At 35.9% G+C, this 26,268-nt stretch overlaps 2 protein-coding genes across 2 annotated transcripts; one reads left to right on the forward strand and one right to left on the reverse strand.

The window, feature by feature from the left end:
- The first annotated feature begins 761 nt into the window (after window positions 1-761).
- LOC122029550 (V-type proton ATPase subunit C-like) lies at window positions 762-11,841 on the forward strand. The gene is made up of 11 exons (XM_042588583.1): window positions 762-997; window positions 1,078-1,146; window positions 1,223-1,350; window positions 1,453-1,552; window positions 7,697-7,764; window positions 7,843-7,984; window positions 9,796-9,912; window positions 10,087-10,212; window positions 11,139-11,222; window positions 11,311-11,390; window positions 11,475-11,841. Exons 1-11 carry the CDS (start codon window positions 878-880, stop codon window positions 11,569-11,571), a joined length of 1,131 nt encoding a protein of 376 aa, XP_042444517.1. The 5' UTR covers window positions 762-877; the 3' UTR covers window positions 11,572-11,841.
- A 3,865-nt stretch (window positions 11,842-15,706) lies between these two features.
- LOC122029535 (phosphoenolpyruvate phosphatase-like) lies at window positions 15,707-25,346 on the reverse strand. Its single transcript, XM_042588563.1, has 10 exons — window positions 25,214-25,346; window positions 24,407-24,610; window positions 23,399-23,599; window positions 19,665-19,776; window positions 18,709-18,932; window positions 18,154-18,292; window positions 16,619-16,839; window positions 16,388-16,509; window positions 16,147-16,308; window positions 15,707-16,057 (listed from the first exon to the last, which is right to left on the reverse strand). The coding sequence occupies exons 2-10, from the start codon at window positions 24,578-24,580 to the stop codon at window positions 15,958-15,960; spliced, it is 1,455 nt and encodes a 484-aa protein (XP_042444497.1). The 5' UTR covers window positions 24,581-24,610; window positions 25,214-25,346; the 3' UTR covers window positions 15,707-15,957.
- Window positions 25,347-26,268: the final 922 nt, after the last annotated feature.

The following is a 26,268-nucleotide window of genomic DNA, read 5'->3' on the forward strand; positions in this document are numbered from 1 at the left end:
TGTCTCCATAGTAAAATGGAGACAGATACATTAGACACACAATATGCCCACATCACAAATCAAACTCATGTCCAAAGAAACAATTCGATCTGCGCTACACCCATTCTTTCTATTCAGCTTCTTTTATTTTCATTCATTAGCGATGTGCTATCTTAATTGTAAGAGGGATCACATTGGCTGGCATGTTAACGTACAGGTGAATGCCCGTTCTAATTTATGATTGTTAGGGGTGAGTAAAAATTCAATTAAATCAAATTAACTGAATCAAAATTAAAAGTTTGATTCGATTATTTCAAAATTTTATTTATTTATCTTGAAATATTGGTTTAATCTTATAATTTAATTTAACCAATTAAATCAATAATAAGAATTGAACCAAATTAAATTAGAACTAAATTATATCAAATCGAACTGATATTATAAGTTGAATCAAATCAAACTATAATTAAATTGGAACCAAATAGAATCGATATTATGAGTTAAACTAAAAAAATTGAAAATTTTAATTACTTCAATCGAAAATTAAATTAATCAATCAGTTCAAGTTTTTTTTTAGAAAATTTGACCGATTTAATTGACTGAGACAAAATTTAGTCAATTCAATTTTCGATTTAATCAGGTTTAAACGGGTTGCTCACCCTCATCGTCCACAAAATATATAATTATAGCTTCACTTAATTAATGTTAGAAAAATTTAGAATTGAAGGGGCATTTTAGAAAATAGTCGTCGTTAACTAGTAAATTCCAAAATCCCATTTAATTTTGGAGGCTGAGTTAATCGTGACCTCGCCGATTCATTCCGTTCATGTGCTCCCGTTGAAGGCGAACCAGCAGATCAAGCCGTCTCCGGCGATCGCGTCGTGATCCGTCTCCTCCAATGGCCGCCACCTCGAGGTACTGGATCGTCTCGCTTCCCGTCCACGCCTCCGCCACCACCGTCTGGAACCGCCTCCGCGAATCCATCTCCAAGCACTCCTTCGACACTCCGCTCTATCGCGTAATCGACGCCACCCTACGTCTTGTTTTTCTTGTTGCTTCCCGCCTTTATAATCGTTTCAGTGATCTTGCGGGACGCAGTTCAACGTGCCGGATTTGCGAGTCGGAACCCTAGATTCGCTGCTCGCGCTCAGCGATGACCTCGCGAAGGTAACTGTTTTGTATCAGTGGATTGCTTTGCCGATTGGCCTTTATGCGACGTTGAATTGTGAGTTCGGTTACCCAGTCGAATGCATTCATCGAAGGGGTGACGCACAAAATCCGTCGTCAGATCGAGGAATTAGAGAAGGTGTCTGGCGTCCAAGTTGGTTCTTTGACCGTGGACGGGGTTCCCGTCGATTCATATCTGACGAGGTAGGTACCTGGAGAGCAATGATGAATCCTACAATTTTTTTTATTCTTCCCTTTTATCATGTTCTCTGGAAGTACGGTAATTATAATCTCCCTGAATGACAGGTTTGTTTGGGATGAAGGCAAGTATCCCACAATGTCACCTCTGAGGGAGATCGTTGACAGCATTCATGTTCAAGTGGCTAAAATTGAGGACGATATGAAGGTCAGTGTATAAACCCCCGTTATTTCGTTTAGTTGATGATGTGACCTTTTGCTTTAACAGATTGGATTCTAGAAATGAGTATCTTCAAGATTTAATTATTGAAATTAGCTTATGATTCCTGGCTTATCTCATACAATTATGCAGAATTGATTTAATTTCTATCTGGACGTCCTTTAGCATGAATACATGTTTTTCTGATAATGTAAAGTTCCATGTAATATCAACATTTTCTAACAATTTTGTTGTCATGGATGAATTGCTCCTTTAACACAAACCTCATAAGAACTTGATGGGTTATCATGCAAGTTGGAGGTGGGGAAGCCCCTTACTACAGTTGAGCACTAGATGAAAGTAAAGACTGAATATAGAGATTAAAATGAGTGTGTTGTATTGAACTTCGAGCATCAATCCTCCTTTTATAGCCTTCATCTTCTATCTGACTGTTTGTTGACGTGACACCTTCTGGGTACCTAGAAGTAATCCGGGCACTTGGATTAGGTCGATGTCGATCCACTTGGCAACGGTCTCCGCAATGACTCTTGACATCCCAGGCTCTCGGAAGTGATCTAGGCGCCTGGATTCTGTTGACGTCGACGCTAACTTGATTCATTTTGGCAACGAGCTTCTAACGTGGCCACTTAATCTAGGCACTTGGAGTTCAGGCACCTGGAAACAATCCAAACACTTGGAGTCCGTGTGCCTAGAAATGATCCAGGTGCCTGGAATGGTCAACTTGTGGAGTTGACTGTTCTCTTCTCCTGTGCACTCGGTGATGGTTCGGTTTTCCGGAGTTGAGCTCATTCGAACCCAACTCTGACCTTCTTCCTCGAGCATACTTCCTTCCGACTTTTCATCTCTCGAACCGCGTCCTTCTCGTTCCACCACAGTACTCTTCTGCTCTTGCTCGCTTGTGTCTTTTGTCGTCTCTGATGCTCCTTAGCCATCAGGTTTTTGTATGTTCTTCTAAGTCTCTGCACACTTAGACATACAAATTAGATCTACATGTTTAACTTAATCAGTGTTAAACCCACATCAGAATTGTGGCTCAACCACTTGGGGTACTAACAATCTTTCCCTTTTTGACGTGAATCAACAAAAATTAAGTTAGAGATAAAATAAATAAAATGTAATGGATAATAATAATAATAAAAAAGTATTGCATTTTTTCCTCACTTAATATTTTCTCCCCCTTTGAACACATCAAAAACTTGGAGGTACTTTAAACAATTTGGTAAAGATTATTTGAATAATGAAACAATCTAAAATATTTACCAGATTTAGAGCACAGATTTATTTATCATAGAAAATTATTTTCCACCGAAAATTAGTTTAAGTTAATTATCTATTTGCATTAAACCCAATCTAACTTAAAAAATTATAGAAAATTTTCTAGATGTCCAAAAAAATTTAAATTTTTTCTTAGTACGTGAAAACATTGATACATGTTCAAAAAAAAAAAAGTAAATTTTATGAAAAAATGTTTTCTAGAAATTTTCTATTATTCTAAATGTGATTTTGCTTAGAAAATGTATTTAAAAATTTCAATAATTGAAAAAGAAATCTGATTTCAAATTGATTTGGTATCAAAAATAAATTTTTACTTTGGTAGGGATTGAAAATCTTAATATTTTTTGACCCTTATTATTTCTCAAATATCAATGTGGTCTCCCATATTCTAAACTTTGTTGAAAAGAACTTATGGGTAATAAATTCATATTTGAACCAATAGAAATTTTTTCTAGTATTAATTTCAAGGAATCTACTTGGTCCCTTAACTTTAGATTCTCATTTGATAAATTTTCAAGTTCTTCTATTGGGCATAAATTTTCTAATTTATTTTCTAAGTCAATTTTGAACTTTTTCAGTATTTCAGTTCAATATACTTGGTCTTAGTTTACATAACGAACTAGAGAGCATCTTAATTGCATTATAAAGTTGATTGGAGGGAAGGTTATGTACCTCACCTTGTCGGATTCGTAGGTCGAGGCTCCCCCTTTATCGTTGTTTTCTTCGAATAAGTAGTCATCTTCTTCTTGATCAACCGCCATTATTGCAAGTGCCATTATTTGTTCTGACTCCGAATCTTTTGAAGAGTCATCCCAAGTTGCTTTTAGATTCTTGTTCGTGTCTTGTGTAGCCTTTTCATCCTTGCCATATTCTTTGTTTTTTTCTTGAGCTTGGACAGTTGTCTTTGATGTGACCTTCTTCATCACAGTTGAAACATTTTACTCTTATTTTCTTCTTTCCTCTTAGCAGTTTTGATGCTTGCCTCTAGTCAAAATTGTTAGATTTAAATAATTTTTTCATTTTTCTTACCAAGTAAACTTCATCTCCGTTTAAGGATGTGTTGAAATCTGAATAGCTTTTCTTGGCTTGTAGAGCTATGCCGTGGTTCGTCGTTCCTGTTTCTTTCATACATGCACATCTAGCTTCGTGTAATTCTATAGTTGAAAAGAGTTCTTCTAAACATCTTACCTCAATAATTTTTTGAAATATAGTAGGAATCTACTATTGATACCCATTCTTGAGTTTTTGGAAATGCATTGAGTGCAGATCTGAGCATGTCTCTATTTGTGATTGCTTCTCCAAGGTTGCTGAGGTCGGTGAGGATTTCATTCGACTTCGCATTCAATTGCGCAACCTTTTCACCCTTTTCCAGTCGGAGGTTGCTAAGTTGATTTCTGAGCAGATCTCATCTTGCCAACTTCGCTTCTGAGGTGCATTAATGGAATTCTAAGAAATTTTCCAAGAGATCTTTAGCAAAGTCCTAGTTGCCAATTCGGTTGAGTTCTTGTGTTGGTAGTACGCTCCGCAAGTGAAACTCAATCTTAACATTTGCCGTGTACTCGTCTCGTTGCTTTTTGGTCCACCGTCGATTTTCGATTTCTTCACCATCCCTGTTCCTTGGCACTTCGAAACCATGTTTTATACAAAGCATAATATCAAAATCAGTTTTAAAGAATAGTTCCATTTCCTTTTCCATATGGTGAATTCGCCCTCGAACTTAGGTGAGTGGATGTTTGATCCGACCATTCCTCCCGATCTAGTTGCTTAGTTGGTGGTTTGTTTTTCTGAGATACAAATTGTTTGTGCAATGGAAGTGGTTTGAATCGCTAGAGGGGAGGGGTGCATAGCGTACCTGCAATTATGAAAACATTATTTCTCTTGCTAACAAACTAGCAAGGACACACTAACATTAATATGAAAAACAACTTAACATAAAAGAAAAGATGCACAAATTTATTTGGTTACAACCCTAAGGTTGTTAGTCCAAGACTCTGAAGAACACTATGAAAAATCTCTTTCTTCGAACACAAGTCGGAGGCGGAGAAGCCCCTTTGAGCACTAGATGAAAGTAAAAATTGAATATAGAGATTAAAATGAATGTGTTGTACTGAACTTCGAGCATCAATCCTCCTTTTATAGCCTTCGTCTTCGATTTGACCATTTGTTGACATGGCACCTTCCCGGTGTTTGGAAGCAATCCGGGTGCTTGAATTAGGTTGATGTTGATCCACTTGGCAATAGTCTACTCAACGACTCTGCCCGAGCGCCTAGAAGCAATCTAGGCGCTTGGATTTTGCTGACATGGATGCCGACTTGATCCATTTTGGCAACGAGCTTTTGACGTGACCACACGATCCAGGTGCCCTGGAATGTATTCAGGCGCATGGAGTCTTGGTGCCCGGAGTCCAGGAGCCCGGAAACGGTTAACTTGCGGAATTGACCATTCTCTTCTCTTGTGTGATGGTTCAGTTGTCCGTACCCAACTCCAACCTTCTTCCTCGAGCAGACTTCTTCCTGGATTCTCATCCCTCTGACCGCGACCTTCTTGTTCCACCGGAGTACTCTTCCGCAACTCCTCATACCTCAGATGCACTGAGTTCGTCGACTCTCTTCTCGTGTCATCCTTCTCGCTCGCTGGCGTCTTCTGCCATCTCCGATACTCCTTAACCATCGGGTCCCTCTATGTTTTCCTAAATCTCTGCACACTTAGACATACAGATTAGATCTATAGGTCTAACTTAATTTGTGTTGAACTATCGCTCACTTGTGTCTTCTGTTGTCTCCGATGCTCCTTAACCATCGGTCCTGTATGTTTTCCTAAGTCCCCGCACACTTAGACATACATATTAGATCTATAGGTCTAACTTAATTGGTGTTAAACTCACATTAGAATTGTGGCTCAACCACTTGGGGTACTTATAGTTTTAACAAAATTGCTAATCAGTTTTCCAAAAATTTGATCTATTGACAGGAATATTAAAAATACTAAATATTCTTGAGATACAAAAAAACATATTTTACCGTTTATAGTGTCTTAGTTCAAAGAATGTGTTGTTTAATAAGGTCTATCGTATCTTAGAGGCCATGTGCTTACTCTTAATATAGGGATTTCAATGAATTTGCTTATTTTATGGTCATAGCTCTAAGGTTGCAATATGTTATGTGTACATACTTTATAGTTTGTAATTAACCACAAATAACTTTTGAGATTAAAGAATAGTTTATGGTTTTTTGTCCCTAGTTAGAGTATGTTTCCACGCATTGTTTCTCCTGTCCAACACATTCAATTAGCTTATTATTTCTATGAAGTTCTCTAGCCTCTCTCTATTTGAATAATCTTGCTTTCTCTTCTTTTCCGTTTTGTAAGTAGCATCTGGTCAAAAAAGATCTTAAAAAGTGTGTTGCATATTTGTTGGGGGCGGGCATCTATAAAATAAAACTACTAAACCAAACCAATTCAAATCAAGCAGATTCAAACTAAAAAAAAAAAAAAATCAGTTTCCTGGTTTATGAGTTTGATTTATTTTTTTAAGTAGGTGAAGTTATGGGTTTGAAGCATGTAAATAGCACTAAAACTGAACTGAATCATTAACATATACATGCATAAATGCCTAAACCAGCCTAATTTTTCCATCGTGAATATGTGATGTAATGTTTTGATTAGGTTTTCCTTTAAATACATGCATCTCCTTTTGACAACTTATATTTTGATTGAGTTTTCCTTTCCATAAACAGTAGAAATCCTTTTTGAAATAGCTTCAGGGTTAAATTTTCAATTTGATTCTAAATTTTCTCAGTAAACCCAATTTTGCATACCCTTTAAATACATGCATCTCCTATTGACAACTTACATTTTGATTGAGTTTTCCTTTCCATAAACAGTAGAAAATCTTTTTGAAATAGCTTCAGGGTTAAATTTTCAATTTGATTCTAAATTTTCTCAGTAAACCCAATTTTACATACCCTTGATAAATAAATATTTGGTATACAACTAAAGGAAGAGGTTAAAGTTGAACACCTCTAAACTATAATATGTATTGCTGACCTTTGACACTTCTTGTGATGTTTACAATTTAAGCAAGGGTTTAGAAAGTTCATAGATGCAAATCCAGTTGTAAGATCATTTTCATGTTCCAATTGGTTTCCATTTGTGTATGGTCAATGATTAGAATGAAGATGAACATTATTCTTTTTACCAAACATGTATGTATCAAAATGTTATTTTGATTTTGTATTAAGAGCAAGAAATAATTCTTGATCAATCCTTTTGCCCCATATGTTTTCAAGAATTAGAAAGATTCTTTTTGAGTTCAATATCACCTAACTGGGGATGTCTAGCCTATTTTATTTATTTTTAACAGTCACACAATGGCTACAAATATAAATGTTCTACCATAAATTTCAACATTTACACCTTGTTCAACTCTTCACTTCAATTCTGCTTGTCTAAAAAGAATATTTGCCTCTTACAATCCATCTCCATGCACCAAAATTACTAGAAATTTTCCAAAAAAAAGGGAGCAGACAACTTAAAAAATGCTGAAGCCCGTGTTTGTTTCTAAAGACAGGGTTCCCTAATGGTTAAACATTTTGTTGGGTCGTTCAGTTCCTATTCATTGAGCTTGGCTCTAATGCAATCAAATGAAGGTTTGAAAGCTGAAGTGCACTATTTTGGAGCTGATAACAATAGCAAACTCAGTTTACAAATGTGATTATAATCTTTTACACATGAATGAAGCTACAAACTCATCTAGACTGTTGGTAGAGTTTAAAGACCATTTCTGATGGATCATCTGGTTGCCTTTCATGTTTATGCGTAATTGTTTGAAGAATCCAGACTATTTTCATCTTTTGCAGATTCGTGTCGCAGAGTACAGCAATATCCGTAGTCAACTTAATGCAATAAACAGAAAGCAAAGTGGAAGGTATAGACTCTGATTTTCTAAGATTTCTCCCTTGGAGATTGTGATATAAGTAAAATTTTCCTTTTTTGCCAATCACAGCTTAGCAGTACGTGACCTTTCCAATTTGGTAAATCCAGAAGATATTGTTACATCAGAACATTTGGTGACACTTCTTGCTATAGTTCCAAAATACTCTCAAAAGGACTGGCTTTCAAGCTATGAAACATTAACTTCCTATGTGGTAAAACATTTTAATATCTGTTGCTTTAGCTGATATAGGCTCAGTTGTCCTTTTTCTTTTTACCTTTTTACTATGCTCATTTTTGTGGAAGTAGAATGAATCCTTTTTCTGGTAAAATCATACTGACAAAATATCTTTGTCAGAATTTTATAAACTGAAGTTTAATCCTTGGGATATGGTGTCACTGCTAACGGTATTAAGCAAACCATGCCAATTATTTTGAGGTGATGAACAAAACATTGACTAACACTAACCTCAGCAGCATTACCACTTCCCTATTGAGCTATACATTATTCATTATATGGACCGTGGTACAAGACTGCTACTCTTGAAACTGAAAGCAGATGACCTTGTCAAAATCGAAGTATACCAATAAATTGTCCATTTTCCTTGTGGACTCAGTGCTGGAGGAGTTTGGTGTCTGCATCCGAATATTGAACTATATCTGTGGTTTTTTTTTTCTGGAATTTTGTCAGATTTATAGAGTAACTTGTTTATGAAATATATTTTCTAGGATGGATTGACTGACATGACTGGCTCACCCTGATTGTTGGGTGATCTGGACCAATTGTCTCACTCAAACTGATTGGATTGATCGATCTGATCATACTGTCCAGCCCGATCAATTCATGTGGTTTGACCACTCCTAAGCTTGATCAGATCAATTGAATTGATTGTCACCTTACCCTCTGGCTTGATTGAATCAACTAAATCAATTGACCCATGATGTGACCCTCTAGCTAACCTAACTCTGATGCCCAACCCAGCTGAACGATTGAGTCACTCAGCCTAGCCAACCCAATTATATCACCCAACTCGATCGACCCTTTCTGCCCACTTAGATTGCCTATCCAACTAGACCACTCAACCCACCCAAACTAAGCAAATTGCTTTGCCTTCTCAGTTTGTCTGGTTGGATCATAAAAAAAAAAAAAAAGGGCAGCCCGATGCACGAAGCTTCCGCTATGCGGGGTCCCGAGGAAGAATCCATTGTACGTAGCCTTATTCTGCTTTTTGCAAGAGGTCGTTTCTGGTTGGATCAATCTTCTTTCCAAATCAATCGGCCTACATGATTGAGGTTGAAGCCAGGAGAACTAAGACGAAGTTATTAATAGAACGAATGACTTGTGGATGAGTAAGAAAAATATATTCTTCTCTTTCAAAAGAATTTAATCAAAAAATGTCTATTACAAAGCCATTTTTTTCCGTCTTTTTATTGATCAAACATTAAAAAAATCTATAAAAAAAAATCCGTAAAACAAACAAAGCCTTGTAGAAGCCAACTATTTGATGTGATGCTTTAATCAAGCGACTACATAGGATATGATTCTGTGATGCTTGATTCAATGCTACTCAAAAGGGTATGTTTCTTTTGATGTCTTGTATGTCTGTTCAAACAGTCTTATTACAACATCTGGTTGATAGTCACCTCAAAATTATTGAGAAACTATAAAGACAAACAAAAGTTTAGTTCTAAGACATAGGATATGAAAGAAGACAGGAGGGAGGTGACATCTCTGAGTTTCTCTTCTCCCTCCTATTTTCTATCCATCACATTTCATTAATTTTCTGGTCTGCATGCTGAATAGCATGTGGAATAAGATGACATGTTTCAAGCATTGTTTCTTGATTCTAGAGTATAAGTTTCTATAGATGAAGAATAATGTTCATGAAATTTGTGCTTCTTTTTTTTTTAGTATCATGAAGTCTAACAAACAGCTTAAGATTCGTACTTGATAGATTGGTGGTTGGATTCTAGATGCATTTACTTTTTATAGTTTACTACTCCATAATACCATCAATGTAAGCAGGTTCCTAGGTCAACAAAAAAGTTGCACGAGGATAATGAGTATGCTCTATACACAGTGACCCTCTTTCAGAAGGTTGCTGATAACTTCCGTAATAATGCACGTGAAAAAGGTTTTCAGGTAAGTTTGTTTTTTATTTATGGATATACAAAATCCCAATTATGCTGGACTTTAATATGAGTCACCAGAAAATCACTTTTGTGCATCTCTTTTCTGTTGAGTTCCAGATGGTCCAATGTATTCTGGAGCTTTGTTTATCATAGAACTTAGCTTTGTGTTTCTTGTGTGGTTTAGATTCGTGAATTTGAGTATAGTCCTGAAGCACAAGACAGTAGAAAACAAGAACTTGAGAAACTTGTGCAAGATCAGGACACCAAAAGGAGTTCACTTTTACAATGGTGCTATGCCAGTTATGGAGAGGTGAAATTTCACATTTTAGTTTAATATGCTTATTTATCTTTATTTTGACATGCTGCCATATTCCTATATATTATTTTTGAAATTCATAGAAAGAAATGATCTCTTATGGAAAGAAACAACTCAAGAAACCTAATTTGTTAAGTTTCAGTAGTGAGTTCAAAGAACTAAAAAGTCTCTTGCTACTGGCTAACAGAAGCTCCTAGCGAATTAGGGACCATGCAAGGCCCCCCTCTAAGAACTAAAATGTCTCCTGCTACTGCGTTTGCCAAATACAATTTTCTGAGAAAAATTAAGGCAAAAGAAACCATTATCAAAATATATGTGAACATTTGATTTTAATTTATCCTATGGAGCATAGATTTGGTCAGATCAAGAGGGAGCTTTACCGCCCCCCGGGCAATGATGCAGCGATAGGGCGCCTTTTCAATTTCCCAGACATCTAAGGAACGAGTTTCAGATTCGGTGAATTAACGGATGACTTTTTTTTAATGGACGGTTGACCTAAGAACGTTGGGCTGATGGGCTGTCCGCTACGAGCGCTTCCTGATTTACTCTAGTAGCCAGTGAAAACTTCTGTGGGACCAGGCTAGTCACCTCAGGAGTCAGGATTAGTTGGCATAAGTGCCAACTAAATTAGAGAGAGAGAGAGAGAGAGCTTTACCAAAAAAAACTATTTAAGAAAATGTGAATTATGAGCTTTCTGGTAATTCTGAGGAAGAAAATGCTCCAACCTTTTTGCGATTTAGTAACGATAAAAAAAAGTGATAATATCATGAACAATGATTGTGACAAACATATGAATTTCACATATTTCTTGCTTATTTTGCCAGTGAGACTTTGTTAAACAGTTGAATGTAAAAGAGACTTCATATTTCAACAAGGCTCTGTTTTAGTTGTGTCTAATTTTCTGTATCCATCTGCTTCAGGTTTTCAGTTCGTGGATGCACTTTTGTGCTGTACGATTGTTTGCTGAGAGCATTCTCCGATACGGTTTGCCGCCATCGTTCTTGGTACTGCAGACTTTTCTACATTGCTTCTGTTTCGAAGTCATCATAGATAAGTCTGGATTGCTGACTTAACCTTCCTCATTTCTTAAAGTCTGCAGTCTTAGCGCCTTCTGGGAAAAGTGAGAAGAAAGTTCGCAGCATTCTGGAAGAACTATGTGGGAATGTTAATAGGTGAATGTCTATGCTTTATTATCGATAAAGTTCAACTTGGACTACAAGTCTGTCCGATCATTTTTCCTTCTTTTGTTTTCTCAGTTCCTACTGGAAATCCGAAGATGAAGTCAGCGTTGCAGGACTTGGCGGTGAAGCAGAGGCTTTTCCCTACGTCTCCTTCACTCTAAACCTTGTGTGATACTCGGAAAAAGTTGAAGCTGTGAGTTTGATACCACTCATAACATAGTAAATTTATGCCATTTACTAGGGCTGCATCCCTCATGTATTATATGTTTGTGATTTGCCTTTTCCATATCCCATATTTTCATGTATGTGAAAATTTCAGAATTTTGTTCTAAATTTTCATGCCCGTCAATAATGTAATGTAATCGTCGCGAGGTTGATTCTTCGCTCGTGAGATCATCGAACCATTCCAATCAAAATAAATGCCCTTTTTTGATTTGCTTAACGACTATAATGTTTGTGGTAGCTCATTTGGAAGGAACAATACCTGGTCTGGAGTTTAAAGAAATGTTTGGTGGGAATGGGTTCCTTCTCTTTAAAAAATATGGTACCACCACCTTAATGGTTCCCTAGTGACTTTTCTATTTCATTGAAAGGGAGTTCAGCAGAAACTTAAATTGATAAGTGTATAGGTGGGATCTGCAGCGGTTCCAACTTACAATTATTATTTTATGTATTTACCAACTGGCTTGGTTCATTCTCTTTAAGATTCTGTTTCAGTGTCTGAATAAACATTTTAGGACAGAATTGTAAGATTCTCTTTAATCTCAACTTTCATACGATAACATGAAAAAAAATTACAACATATACAAATTAAAATTATATAAGTCTGAAATTTATCATTAAAAAGATAAATTAATCAATATTTAAAAAATTATTATCTTTTAGTTTTATCTAGCGTGTAATGTTGTCAACTCTACTTATCAATCTAAACAATTGACAATCATCCTAAATCCAATATATATTACTTTTTTGAGTAATAAAATTCTTTATTGCAATCTTAGACATAAAAACTCGACAATTTATCAAAGGATGCGTGTAGATTTTTAAATTTATCAAAGTCGTACGTTACTTTGGTATTTACCAAAGAATATATCTTTTTAAGTACATTTTCTATTTTATCCTTTTGACAAATTTGATTTTTTTTTCACTGTCGTTTCCCACTCTCTCTTCTATTTACTCTCTCCTATGCATGCAACTAATCTAATTTTTCCTCTCCGCTCCTCTGTTCTCTCGTTTTTTCTATGCGTGTATGCATAACATATGCTTGATATATAAATCATATCAGACCCACAATGTTTAAAGTTTAGTTGATTTTTTTATAACATTTTAATAAATTTAGAGAAGTCGAAATAATCAACAGATGACATATTTGAATTATTTGCAACCCTAGAAATCAACAGAAACTGATCCATTATTTATTTCAGCTTCTACAGAGGTGTAAAATTGTAATAATGATGAATTAGTAAAAATCCTCATGTATGGCCCTGATATGAATTATATTAGATCTACGTTGGGCATGATATGAAATCATATCAAGCCTAACATGGGCCTGATATGATTCATATTAGACTCAACGTATGAGGATTATTTTGTTGATTCTTTCTTATTATATTTTAACATATTTTAGAAGTCAAAATAAATAATGGATAGCATATTTGAACTTCTTGCAACATCAGAAATCCACAAGAACTAAAATGGGTGCAATCGGAGGAGCTCTCTAGGTTCATCAACGGGTTTTGACCGAAATCTACTGATCGACCTAAAGACCTCAGATTGCAGCAATTTCAGGTCCTGTGGATTTCTAAAATTACAAGAAGTCCAAATATGTTCTCCATTGTTATTTTTGACATTGTTAGTGGTGGACCAGAGGTTTTGAAAAAAATAAATCTCTTTTTCTTTCCTTTTTTTTTTCTATTATTGGACTTAATATCTCCCCATATCAGGCCCAACGCGGGCCTGATATCTCTTCATATCAGGCCCAATAATAGAAAAAAGGAAAAATAAAGAAAGAGAGATTTATTTTTTCAAAACCTTTGGTTCACTATTAGGAATGCCAAAAATAATAATGAATAACATATTTGAACTCCTTACAACATCATAAATTCGCAGGAACTGAAATGATTACAATCGGAGCTCTCTAGGTCCATCAGCGGATTTTGATCGAAACCCACTGATCGACCTAGAGACCTCAAATTGCAGTTATTTTAGGTCATATGGATTTTTAAAATTGCAAGAAATCTAAATATGCTCTCCATTGTTATTTTTGACATTCCTAGTGGTAGACCAGAGGTTTTGACAAAACTAAATCTCTTTCTTTTTTTTTTCCTTTTTTCTTTTTTTTTTTCTATTGTTGGGCCTAATATCTTCCCATATTAGGCTTAACATGAGCCTGATATCTCTTCATATCAGGCCCAATAACAGAAAAAAGGGAAAAGGAAAAAATAAAGAAAGAGAGATATAGTTTTTTCAAAACCTTTGGTCCACTATTAGAAATGACAAAAATAATAATGGATAGTATTTTTGAACTCCTTGCAACATCAGAAATCCACAAGAACTAAAATGAGTGCAATCAGAGCTCTCTAGGTCCATTAGTAGGTTTTGACCGAAATTCACTGATCGACCTAGAGACCTCATATTGCAGCCATTTCAGATCCTGTGGATTTCTAAAATTGTAAGGAGTCCAAATATGTTCTCCATTATTATTTTTGACATTCTTAGTGGTGGACCAGAGACTTTGAAAAACCTAAATCTCTTTTTTTTTTTCTTTTTTTTTCTGTTGTTGGGCCTGATATCTCTCTATGTCAGGCCTACATTAGGCCTGATATGGGGATATATCAGGCCCAACGTGGGTACGATATGAAGAGATATCATGCCCAACATCCCCATATCAGGCCCAATGCGGGCATGACATAGAGAGATATCATGCCCAACGTGGGTATGATATCTCTTCATATTAAACCCAACAATAGAAAAAAAAAAGAAAAAAAGAGAAATTTAGTTTTTTCAAAATCTCTGGTCCACTAATAGAAATGCCAAAAATAATAATTAAGGGTATATTTGGATTCCTTGTAATTTTAGAAATTCACAGGACCTGAAATAACTGCAATATGAGATCTCTAGGTCGATCAATGAGTTTCGGTCAAAACCCACTGATCAACCTAAAGACTTTAGATTGTAATCATTTCAGTTTATGTGGATTTCTAAAATTGTAAGTAGTCTAAATATGCTCTCCATTGTTGTTTTCGATATTCCTAATGGTGGACTAGGGGTTTTAAAAAACCTAAATATCTTTTTCTTTCTTTTTTTTTCCCTTTTTATTTTTTTTTTTGTTGGGCCTGATATGAAGAGATATCAGGCATAACGTGGATTTGATCTCTATAATAGAGTTGAGAAAACAAAATTAAAAAAAAAAAGAGAAGCTAAAATAAGGATAGGAAAGATACGTTGCATGCATAGGAGGAAAAACAGAAGAAAGAAATAATAAAGAAAAGAAAAAAGAAATCTATTAAATTTGTCAGGAGGATAGAATGGGAAGATCACGATAAAAAAGCATCCCTTTAATAAATACTAAAGTAGTATACACCTTTTGATGAGTTCAAAAATCTAAATACGGCTTTTAATAAATTATCGTAAAAACTCATATAGCCACAAATTTATCTTTATTTATACTTTCTCGTCTTTTCAATTGTCATGAAATTATTTAAGAAATTATATAAACACGAGCTATTTGTTTTTAAAAACTAATATAAGGTATCCAATCTGACCAATTAAAATTTCGACGATCAAAGTAAATTAAAAAAATACTCAAATGGATGATCTATTAATTCAACATTTCAACTTTATCATTTCTACAAGATTATATGAACACTCTACCATTGCAATTGCACTATAGCTCATTGGACGAGAGCTATTTGTGCTATTAATTCAACATTTCAATTTTATCATTCTAGAAAGGAGACTATATAAACACTTTACCGTTGCGCCATAACCCATGGGATGAGAGTTATTTGTGTCCCCATGGAATATGATATGATGGTAAGAGATAAAAATATCATAGCGCGAGAAGCAAGAGAGAGCTATTTGTTCCGCATGGAGTATGATATAATGATAAGAGATAAAAATCATTCTCAAGAATTCAAATTTCACATGAGACGTTTCCAAACAATACGAATTTTGAATCATATGAGACATTTCTAAACACTTATCATATCAACTCCACCTACGCTTTTCGAATTCACATGATGACCGATTTGTGAGACAGGACCGTCAACCTTCAAGATTAGTTGTACAACACCCACAAACAAATATTGAAAATAATAATCATTAATATTATTATTCTTGTGAAAATAACACAAGTAGCAGGGTTGTTAGAATAATGCAAAATATCCGGATGATACAAACAAGAAGCCTATAGTTATCAACATATAAACACTCATACTACACAAACACACTAAGGCTCCTCCCTCATATTATGATGTTTTTTTTTTAAAGAACAAACTGTGGATTCACCGAAGTAAACTCACTGACCAGATGAAGAACTCTTTATGCTTCGATAAGGTCAAGCAATCGCATCCAAGAACTCTCTGTATTTAGCGAAGAGGCTGGCACGGCTTGGGAATTTATGCTTCTTCAGTATTCTTCTCCGCGTGTTGCTTGCCCTGCACCATGATAATTCCCAACATTACTGATAACCCAATGAAAACTTAAACGCCTGAGGAACTATCATTCGCACGCAAAGTGAACCCACCAGTATTGGTTGTGAAGTACAAAGCGGTCGGCCGGCACATGTTTGCCATCGTCGTTTCTGTTCCAATGATATAGAGCATGAGTTCTGTTCTTAAGCTCCAAGGTCGAATGCCCGTAACTCGCTTCCCGGAATGCAGAGTAATCAGGTTGCACCTCGAAAAATCTACACGAATTATAAGAAACATCATAAGAAAGGAAAACAGGAAACATTCGAGAATCCTATATAATGTTTCTTGAGCTACCTTCCAGCCAGGCCTTCCTGATTTCCTCCATCGCCAATGGTAATGTATACTGGAGCTGATGGATCAGGTATAGGATATCGGTTGCCCGATGTTATGTTGTAGTCTATATTGGAAATGCGATACTACATCGAAACAAGATCTATTGTTAGAAGGGTCTGCAAAGACTAAATAATAACACATGAAATAACTATTAAGGTTGACAAGATCAGAGAAATCGAGAATAGAACATACGGATCTCTCGTAGGCATGCACATGACCAGCAAAGATCATATCGACTTTATATTTTACAAACCACTCCTCGAAAACAGCTCTCATGGCCTCGCCCTCCATATAATGTGCTGTATTACTGTTGTACAGGGGAACATGCATGAGGACGATCAGCCATGGCGTTTTTTCTCTGTCGACTCGCTTCAGCTCTGCCCGGAGCCAATGCCATTGTGGAGTATATTTGACTGAGAAAAGATAAAGAACAAATATCCATGAAGAATCCACTCTCAACAACTAATAATAGAAAGCTAAGAAAACAGTAGAAGATGCCGGAAAGAGCAGAGACATTCATAAATTTGTAAAAAAGTCTAAACTTGTTACATGCATGGCTTTCTAAATGAAAAATGCAAATGGATATCTAGAGCACTTTCACTACACGAGTAGAAAATTGCAAATGCTGGATCATCACTTTGAAAGTCTAGGAATGATTAAATTTTGTGGCCTGATGGTCAAGATATCGAAAAAGTGAATTGTCGGTCAAGTGGTAAAAAGGCAATTTGCTCTCCCATAGCGCTCCCGTCAATCCATCCCTAGGCCAACACGGAGGAGGTAAATCACGGGTGGCTACTAGCCATTAGTGCAGGTAGCAAGGCATGGGGGAGGCATACTCGGACACGCCGAGTTTTAACCCCAAGACCTCATGCGGCAACACGGAGAATTGTCATTCAAGAACTTTAGGAAGGAATTATGGATTTATAATGCAACATAATAACTTTTTTGTTAAGGCTGTTCACATGGATATGTAAGATAAATATAGGCATTGCAATTCAAGTTATTTTGTATTAATCCAGTTATTTGTGACAAAATAAAAGTATACAAAATAATATAAATTTATTAATTTTTTTAGAAAGAAATATGCAAGATTCAAAATAATATAATTGAAGTTTTGGTTTTGATTGAAACGCTAGTGTTTCGGTATTGTGCACAATTAGTCAACGAGACCCTACATTGGAGCATCTATACGATAATAGAACATCTTTTCAGTCAAGGACTGAAACTATAACATGACTCTAGATTTTGAACATTGGTGCCGAGTGGTATTGAATTTCGGTGATTTACCGGAACAATAAGTTTCGACCATTTTACCCGACACAATATGAGATTTCAAACCATGAAAATATGCATGATCTAAGATTAATTAACATTCAAATTACATAACATGAAGAGTTACTAAAGTTATTAAAATTAATATAATTTGCTAAACATGTCACCCATTTATATACTCAAATTTAATAAACCAATAAGTTGAAACATATTAAGTGTATAATTTTATCAGGTGTCATTCAATATTGCGAGGACTGCACTAATGCATCTAGAAAGGGAGGAAAACAGGTTAGATACCACTAGCCAATCAGTAACCAACAAACCTAGCATGGTTGATAAAAACTTTGATGGTTTCTCCTGTCCTATAGTCCACATCTACTATATCAGAAATTTAACGAGGCACAGGAGCTTTTATCTTGTTACAATAAGATGCAATCAAGGACAAAGAAACATACCGAAGGGAGAGTAGCTTGAAAGCACAATAATATGAGCAGATGCACGCCTGATTGCATACCAAAGGGGTGAACTGCTTTGGGAAGCCTTATAAGGCGTCGAATATCTGTGCAGAAAAGCTTTGAACATAGTGGTCTCTCCCTAACCAAAGAAAAGAAAAGAATGGCTATCAACATAAGCGTATAAGCTTCTTTCTTAGATTCTCTCCTGTCATAGTATAAATGATCATACATTCTTATCATCAAACTCAATAAACATTTTCAAGGAATAAAAAGCCAATTAGCTAATATTTATATAAAAGTAAATTGCTGATCAGATGAGAAAATACATACTCTTTCGAATATTCATGTTTTGAATTCTAACAGCCTTTATGAATTAAACAATTGATCACTTCTTTTTAATAAATTCATTCTTGTAGAGGAGTGACTTTTAATATGCTGAATTTCACATGATATCAACAGAAAAATGCTCCAATACTGAATGTTTTTGTGAGAGTAGTACACAAAGCCGATGACAGAAAGTATTAGCCAATAAAATCGTCTATGACAAAAAAGTACCAATTCAGGTTGATACTCAATTTCATGGTTTCCGGTTGTCCAAATCCACGGTTGATATGCAGCATTCTTTTCCACAAGGCGGCCCCATGAATCCCAGCGGTTGCCATCGTTATATTTATATCTATCAGCATAAGAAAGATCTCCGACAAACAAGACAGTCTGTCCGTCACTTTTCATGTAATGGTCGAGAGTGGAAAGAGAGTTATATGTTTGCCCCAGATCACCTAATGGGAAAAAAGCATGCTATTAGAAATCGCTTTAAGAATTTGAGACCACATTTGTATACAGAGTACCACAAGTTAAACAAGCATAATTCAACTTAGAAGAAAAAAATGATTCTCAAAGTTAATTACTCATCTTCTTTTCACATACAGCGGTTGTACCACTGCTAGTTGCATTACATGTTCTACAGATGGAAGGCAAGTGTTGTCCTTACAGCTAGCATATTCAAGTTAATGATTCATGTCTTTACCACCATCCATTCAAACGAAAGCATAGTGATTCTCTACTTTCTTTTTCCATCTTTTACAATAACTACATGTAGTCAGAAAGAAGTTCCCTTGTTTCACTTACAGGGTCCTTAGAGAGCTAGCACCTTCACATTAATTAACCATGTGTCTACTACAATTCATTTGGAACAGAAGCAAAGAAGAGTGCTCCTCTAGTTTCCTATCCATCATCTACGATAATCTAGATAGTCAAAAGAAGTCACCTTCTTTTGTTGCTCATGTTCAAGTGAACAATCACCATTCAAGCCGTCTTTGATCACAAAATATCTGAAGGGAAGATCTTATCCCCATGCCCTACTTCATTTTCTTAACAATTTAACAAAGTATGTTTTGATCATTTAAACAAGATGACTAGATCTAGCACGGCTTATGGAAAAATCCAAAACCTGGATGACATTTGAAAACTAGCCATGCTGTTTACAGTAATAATGGATAAGTAATACCAACCAATTATGCCAAATGTGTATGCAGAATCTGGATGGACCTCTGGAGGTGTTTGGAACCAAAATTCTCGAGCAGAGGAACCAGTACCAATTTTATAATAATATTTTGTGTTATACTGCAACAACACCAGCAAAAATGTCAGGTTTAAAATTATACCATTCATCTAATGCTTCTTCTTTGATATTAAAAAAAAAAGGAGAGAGAGAATAATACATCATCCTAAATGAATAACTATTTTTTAAAAAAAAACACTAACGCAGTGTCAAATCCTAATACATCTTTATTAAGAGCTACTAGATTGCATTATAAGGAACTGGAAAATTCAGGCAATGATCTGGCTGTTACTCATCACCTTAAGAGCATCCATCATGAGCTCAAATATTTCTCCCAAATATTTGTGGATCCCAAGTCGACATCATCAATCAAATATCTCACTTCTCAAATATCCCAACTTCCACAATCAAATATCCCACTCAAATATTTATGAACCCCACCTATCAAATATCCCACTCCCATATATCTCAAATTCCACAATCAAATATCTCACCAACCAAATATTTATGGTCCCATTATCATTTTATTAAATTATATAATTTTACCTTTAAATAAAGTTAATTATATTTATCAAATTTTCAATTTAATATATTCCGTCTAAATTTCCATAAATATTTTTTATTTAATATTTATTTACATATTTTGATAATTATTAAATATAATTGATTTAATAACAATAATTTATTTAAACAAAAGTAGTACAATATAAGACATACAAAATTTTAAAAATAGTCCAACATAAAGAAATATAAATGTTTCACAAATTCGAAATTGAAATAACTAAATATTTTATAGATGATAAATTAGTCAATTTATCATAGCGACATGTTTCTCATATGTGTTCAACCAAATCATGACGAAGCTGAATATCACGTAACTCGGAATTTCTTTGAATGTATTCAGCAACTTCTGTGGTTGAGTCATGATTCGTTGAAATAATATCTTGTTCTTCGCGATTCCAAATCGATATTGCATGACATTCACCCTCCACAATCATGTTGTGTAAAGTAATGTGCATATACATGATTTCTTTGCATTTATCCATAAACCAATGTCACCTTGGACCTCTTATAATTGCCCAACTAGCTTGGAGCATCCCAAATGCCAACTCGACATTTCTTGTAGCCTTGTCTTTCCTTAAATTTCATTCTTTTCGAATCATGGGCAGGAAAAACTCTTGACGAAAGTGGCCCATTTTGGGTATATACCTCATTTGTTAGGTAATAACCCTTTTATATATTGTGTATCGTTCACAGTAAAATTAACCTCCGGAGCATTTCCTTTCAAGACATCATTAGACACATTGATGTCATTGCAAGACCCAACTCCAACAAAGGAATGCCATATCCACAAATCAGCATATGTGACCGCCTCAAGTACGATTGTTGGTTAGCCATGATCGTCTCGTGTACTGTGCTCTCCACGCGACTGGATAATTTTTCCAGGCCCAATCCATGCAATCACGACTTCCTAACATCCCAAGGAAATCGTGCCTTTATTCATGCATTCCAAGCAAACGAGCGATGCCAGTCGCATTGGGTTTTCTTAAGTACTCACTTCCATATATTTGCATCACACATTGGCAAAAGTTGGACAAGCATTCGAGGGCAGTTGTTTCACCCATTTGCTCATCCAATTGGTCGGAAGAACCTCCATAAGCTAGTTCGTGGATAGCTGCCATGCATTTCTAAAGCGGCGACATGTCTTTTCTCCTCACTACATCTTCTCTCAATTTAAAATATCCACTAGGATAATTTTCTAAATTAGTGACTATGAGCAAAAACAACTCTTTTTTCATTTGGAATCGTCGTCGTAACATGTCATTGGTATATACCGGCTCAGCAGAAAAATAATCATTGGCAAGTTGAGTGTGTCCAGCTACATGTTCTCTGTTAATTGACCTCCTTTGTGTTCTTCCATAATAATCTTGCACGAATTCAACCACTCTAAGTTGATTGTGTACAACCATCATGAATAGCCCTTTACTGGGATCTGATATTGTATGGCTCGTTGTGTCTTCAGAAATATTTTATGTGACAGTTTGGTTAGGATTTTGAGACATTTTGGTATGTAGTGGTTTTTTTGGTGAAAGATAGATGAAAAAATGATGTACATATAGGAAATAAAAATGAACATTGCCCAACATTTCAGAAATTGAACGTTGACGACGTTCTCAATCAAATTAATCATTGCCAAACGTTCAAATTTTTTAAAAAAAAAATAACAAAGAAATATCCTCTCCAATTAACCATTCTCCACATTCTAGCACTAATGGGCCCTGCTGCAGTCGATAGGCCACCCACGTAGGGGTGTAATCGAGTCGAGCCGAACTCTTGAATATTTGAGCTTGGCTCGTTTATAATCGAGCCGAGCTCGAGCTTTATTTAACGAATATAGTCATGGCTCATGAGCTTATTCGACCTTTTATCGAACCTAAACGAGCTTAATAAGTATAAATTATAAATTCAAATATTCATTAAAAATTAAATGATATATTTAGAGAAAATTATAATATTCTTATTAAAATTTATAATTTTATTCTAATAAATAAATTTAATATATTTGTCTATATTTTTCATAAGTAGAGTGTAAAATCTATAAATTTAATATCAAAACTATTATTTTTTTAATTTAAAAATTGATTCATGAGCTTAACGAACGTGTTCACGAGCTAACGAGCCAAGTATTGCGAAGCTTGAGCTTGGTCTGTTTATCTTAACGAGCCTCATTAAACGAGTTCAAACGAGCTTTTATCGAATCGAGCTTCGAATAGCGCTCACGAGCGGCTTGGTTCATTTACACCCCTACACCCATGCTCTTTTTTGTACTTTTTTTTGTGCTTTTTTAAAATAGAAATCACCCTTTTACCCGGTGATTTCTAACATCTCTATCATCTCCCCTTCCAATGGAGGATATTTGAGATATGGGGATATTTGGAGAAATATCCTCTCCAAATATCCTTCATCGTGGATGCCCTAATGTACACAATACATTAGAAAGTATCAATATTAGGTGATATCTGGCAGGCTAATCACATCAGGAATCTATTGTCACATTTTAAACAGTAGATATTTTTTCTCAGAGGGAAGGTCAGTCAAAGAATTGCACCAAACCAGTAAACTGAATGGATCATATCACCTAAATTGCCATACTACTAAACGCAAGAGAAACTCATTATCATCAACGAAAAACATTAGTCATAATCTTTTTGTCTACCTATAATGTGTTTGCTACAAAATTTAAAGTAAATTTCCCAAAATGTCTATAAGAGAAAAACACAGAATGTCTTGCATAAGGAAAATGAACATGAAAACTCAAACCATGGTTGTCTTTTTTTTCTTCCCTGAATAATGTGTGAATTTACGCGGACTAAAATAAGAAAACCACAAGATCAGTTCAAATAAAGAGCATACCCATCAAAATTTACAGTGAACATTGAGGTTGAATAATTCCTAATTGTAGTGAAATTTCAAGAAGCTAATTCTCATTATCCGCAACATGTTAGTAATTTATTAAGATGGTTTTCACTATGAAAAATAGTAGACAGGTTAACTGACAAAAGCAGTCACTGTTTAATGAATTATGGAATTGTTACAATATATACAATAAAGGGAACAACACAATATTAATTCGGACATCTTGATTAAGCAAGCTTAATATTTTCCAAAAGGATACATCAGTACCTCAAGTCCATCAATAAGGCAGTGATGAATAAATCCAGAGTTGTAATCATAAAATGTATAGTTTGTTTTTTCTCCTTCAGCTTTTAGCTCATATTTATTGTCCTCTATTCCATACCAGACTTCACTTGAACCAGGTTCAGAAGCTGTCACCCAGGAGATTATAACGGCTTTCGCATCATAGTCACCTTGAGTAATATGCACCTGAACCGCAATTTATATCAGATAACTGAAAATGATTCAATTGATGTAGAATAGCAACTGAAACCAAAAGCTTATTTGCTTCTTGGTTCAATTATACAGATTGTTCAGCCAAAAGGTGGAAAAACATCTAAAGCAAGGTCACAGATCTATGTAAACAAGTCAAATTCCAATTCTATGTTTGTTAGTTTACAAGTCGCATAATATGAAGGAGTGGAGGTAAATTATGCATTTCCCCTAAAACATATTTGCTCATCAAAGAACTACTTTTGTCTTCAATCAACCATAACCTAAGAGTGATTTTCACTTTGAAGACCTAGTAAATATTGCTCCTGTCAATCTATGCTGCTAATTTTTATTGGAGAGAAAATCCCTTGAACATACTACAGAAGACCAGCTTAACATACTGCTCGTCACTTATCACATGTGAATGACTGGATTAAGCTTGGGATGTATAAGAAGACCTCATAAATCAACATGATGATGATAAGGTGGTTATGTTCATATTGTCTGACTGTTATTATGATTTCCCAGCGCAAACCTTTTCGCCTTAGCTCTACCATACACAAGAATGATAATATTAGATAGAATATAGATATATCCCGTAAGTTGAAAACCAGAAGGGCGTACCAAAATAGAGATATGTGCACAAAATGCTCTTAGAAGGCAAATAAGTAGATTAAGCATCGGAAACATGAGAAGATCTCAGAAAAGGAAAAGGATAATCAAAAAAATGTCCGCTGATTAACTTGATTATTAATGTAAGTAATCCATCCATGGATAAATACACAACAAATACGCTTGTCATACCTGCTGCGGAGCGTTAAAGCCTTCAGGAAGAACAAAAGCTTCATTATCTAGAGGGATATCGGTTGATGGATATTCTGAACGTACGTACGGACTTGTACTCCCAGACAAAGCATAATCCGCAAAGCAAAGAAGAACCAGATATAATAAGAGGAGCTGCAAGCTCAAATGGCCCATAAGCTTCAATGAACCGATTCCAATTTTGCCCTGGAAACACGAGACCATGTATCAGTTATGATATATGCATTGCCCATGTATATGGCCCATTCCCTGGTCATCACTTCAAAATAAAGCAACAAACGTATATAATAATCTCCCAACCAAAACACACCAACAAACAAGGATAATGAATTTAGAGTAACGCAACAACGAATCATAAACACGCCAACACGAAAACCACACAATTTCCAACAGTTTATCAAATGGTTTCAAGACAATTTCCGAACACGAAACTGAACCAATTGCAAATTTTTCCCTGGAAGCACGAGACGACGTTATCAGTTAGACTACCTAAATGATAGATCACTTCTAAATAAATAAATTATAATATACCGATCTCCACATCAAAAACACTCTAGGAAGCAGCGAATTAGTTTACCACGAATCATGAACACTCCAAATCGAAAGCACAAAACACCCGTACGATTCGTTCCCGGATTAAACACCAATCTGACAAAATCAACATAGAATAAAAAGGACAAAATCACATTCTTACACGGATGATATAGCAAGAGCGTCGATCCATCAAAAACAATCCATAAAATCGAAGGGAAACGAAGAATTACTTGAGAAAAATAAGAAATCACTTACAGGAGTGAATCCAGGAGCGGGAATGCAGAATGAAAAGGGATCGAAGAAGACAGCGCCACCGAACTGCCACCCAAATCGCCTTCCTCCTCCCTCTCTCGTCCACCTGCTTCACGCAGATGAAGATGGTTCCAGAATCCAGCGGCGGATCAATAAAAGGAAACCTGATTTTACATTTTACCCCTATAAGTTTCATTATTTACGAATTTGGTACGAGTTGCAGCCTGTTCGGATATGGGTAGTTTGGTCATTTTATACAATAATAATTAGGAATGAGCCACGTGTACGGATATGGTCGTTTCAGTAGCTTGGGAGTGTGGAATTTGGTTGGTGCGCACGTATCAACATCTAACAAACTTCTAACCAATGTGGGGCCGAGAGATGCTCTAGTGTTGGAGCAGGTAATTTATGGGTTATTCATGGTGAGAGTCAGATACTCAGGTGCCATTTTCACATGGTCAGATGCTTCGCGAGGGCACCTTGATTAACGTGATCCCAAAACAGTGGGGACGCTCCCACTCCCGCTCCGGTTCCCTATATAAATGACTCAGCCAGGCCCCGGCCCTCGTGTGAGGTAGTCGAGGGAGGCGCAGCTCGGAACCCCCTCGAAGCCGCTACTGCCTTCGTTTCGGCCGATTACCCAGCGCATTTGACGGCGGAGTCACACCGGAGACTGGTTTGGTGCAGATCTGGGGAAAGGGGCGGCGATTCTTCCCGATCGTCTCAACTAGCTTCTGGTCCCGGCGACGCCCGTCATCCGGATCGCGTCCGAGCCTCTCGCCGGAGGCGGCCAACGGGAAGAACGCCTGCTCCGAGTACTTGATCGACGAGGAGGTCAAGTGTGTCGAGATCCAGAGCGCCATTTTGGAAGGTGAGTTCCATTTGCAGATCTGGTTCTTCCTGTTTTGGGGTTTCAAAATTTGGATCGATTTTATTGATGCATATTTCAAATCTATCAAACCTGCCAATAATTTTCAACTTTTTTTTTTTGCTAAATTTAATGCAACTGTGCAAAGGAATTGCATTCATCTTGTTGCAACCATTTAGTCTTTCTCTTG

The sequence above is a fragment of the Zingiber officinale genome, chromosome 10B (assembly GCF_018446385.1).
Source record: "Zingiber officinale cultivar Zhangliang chromosome 10B, Zo_v1.1, whole genome shotgun sequence".
NCBI lineage: Eukaryota > Viridiplantae > Streptophyta > Magnoliopsida > Zingiberales > Zingiberaceae > Zingiber > Zingiber officinale.

Excerpts from the sequence above, each read along its gene's own strand:
- LOC122029550 (XM_042588583.1), top strand. The coding sequence starts at position 878 with ATGGCCGCCACCTCGAGGTACTGGATCGTCTCGCTTCCCGTCCACGCC. Across the intron at positions 998-1,077 it reads TCGACACTCCGCTCTATCGC|TTCAACGTGCCGGATTTGCG; the intron begins GTAATCGACGCC and ends TGCGGGACGCAG. Across the intron at positions 1,351-1,452 it reads GTCGATTCATATCTGACGAG|GTTTGTTTGGGATGAAGGCA; the intron begins GTAGGTACCTGG and ends CCTGAATGACAG.
- LOC122029535 (XM_042588563.1), bottom strand. The coding sequence starts at position 24,580 with ATGGGCCATTTGAGCTTGCAGCTCCTCTTATTATATCTGGTTCTTCTT. Across the intron at positions 19,777-23,398 it reads GCCTTATTGATGGACTTGAG|TATAACACAAAATATTATTA; the intron begins GTACTGATGTAT and ends GTGTTGTTGCAG. Across the intron at positions 18,293-18,708 it reads TTGAGTATCAACCTGAATTG|GGAGAGACCACTATGTTCAA; the intron begins GTACTTTTTTGT and ends TTCTTTGGTTAG.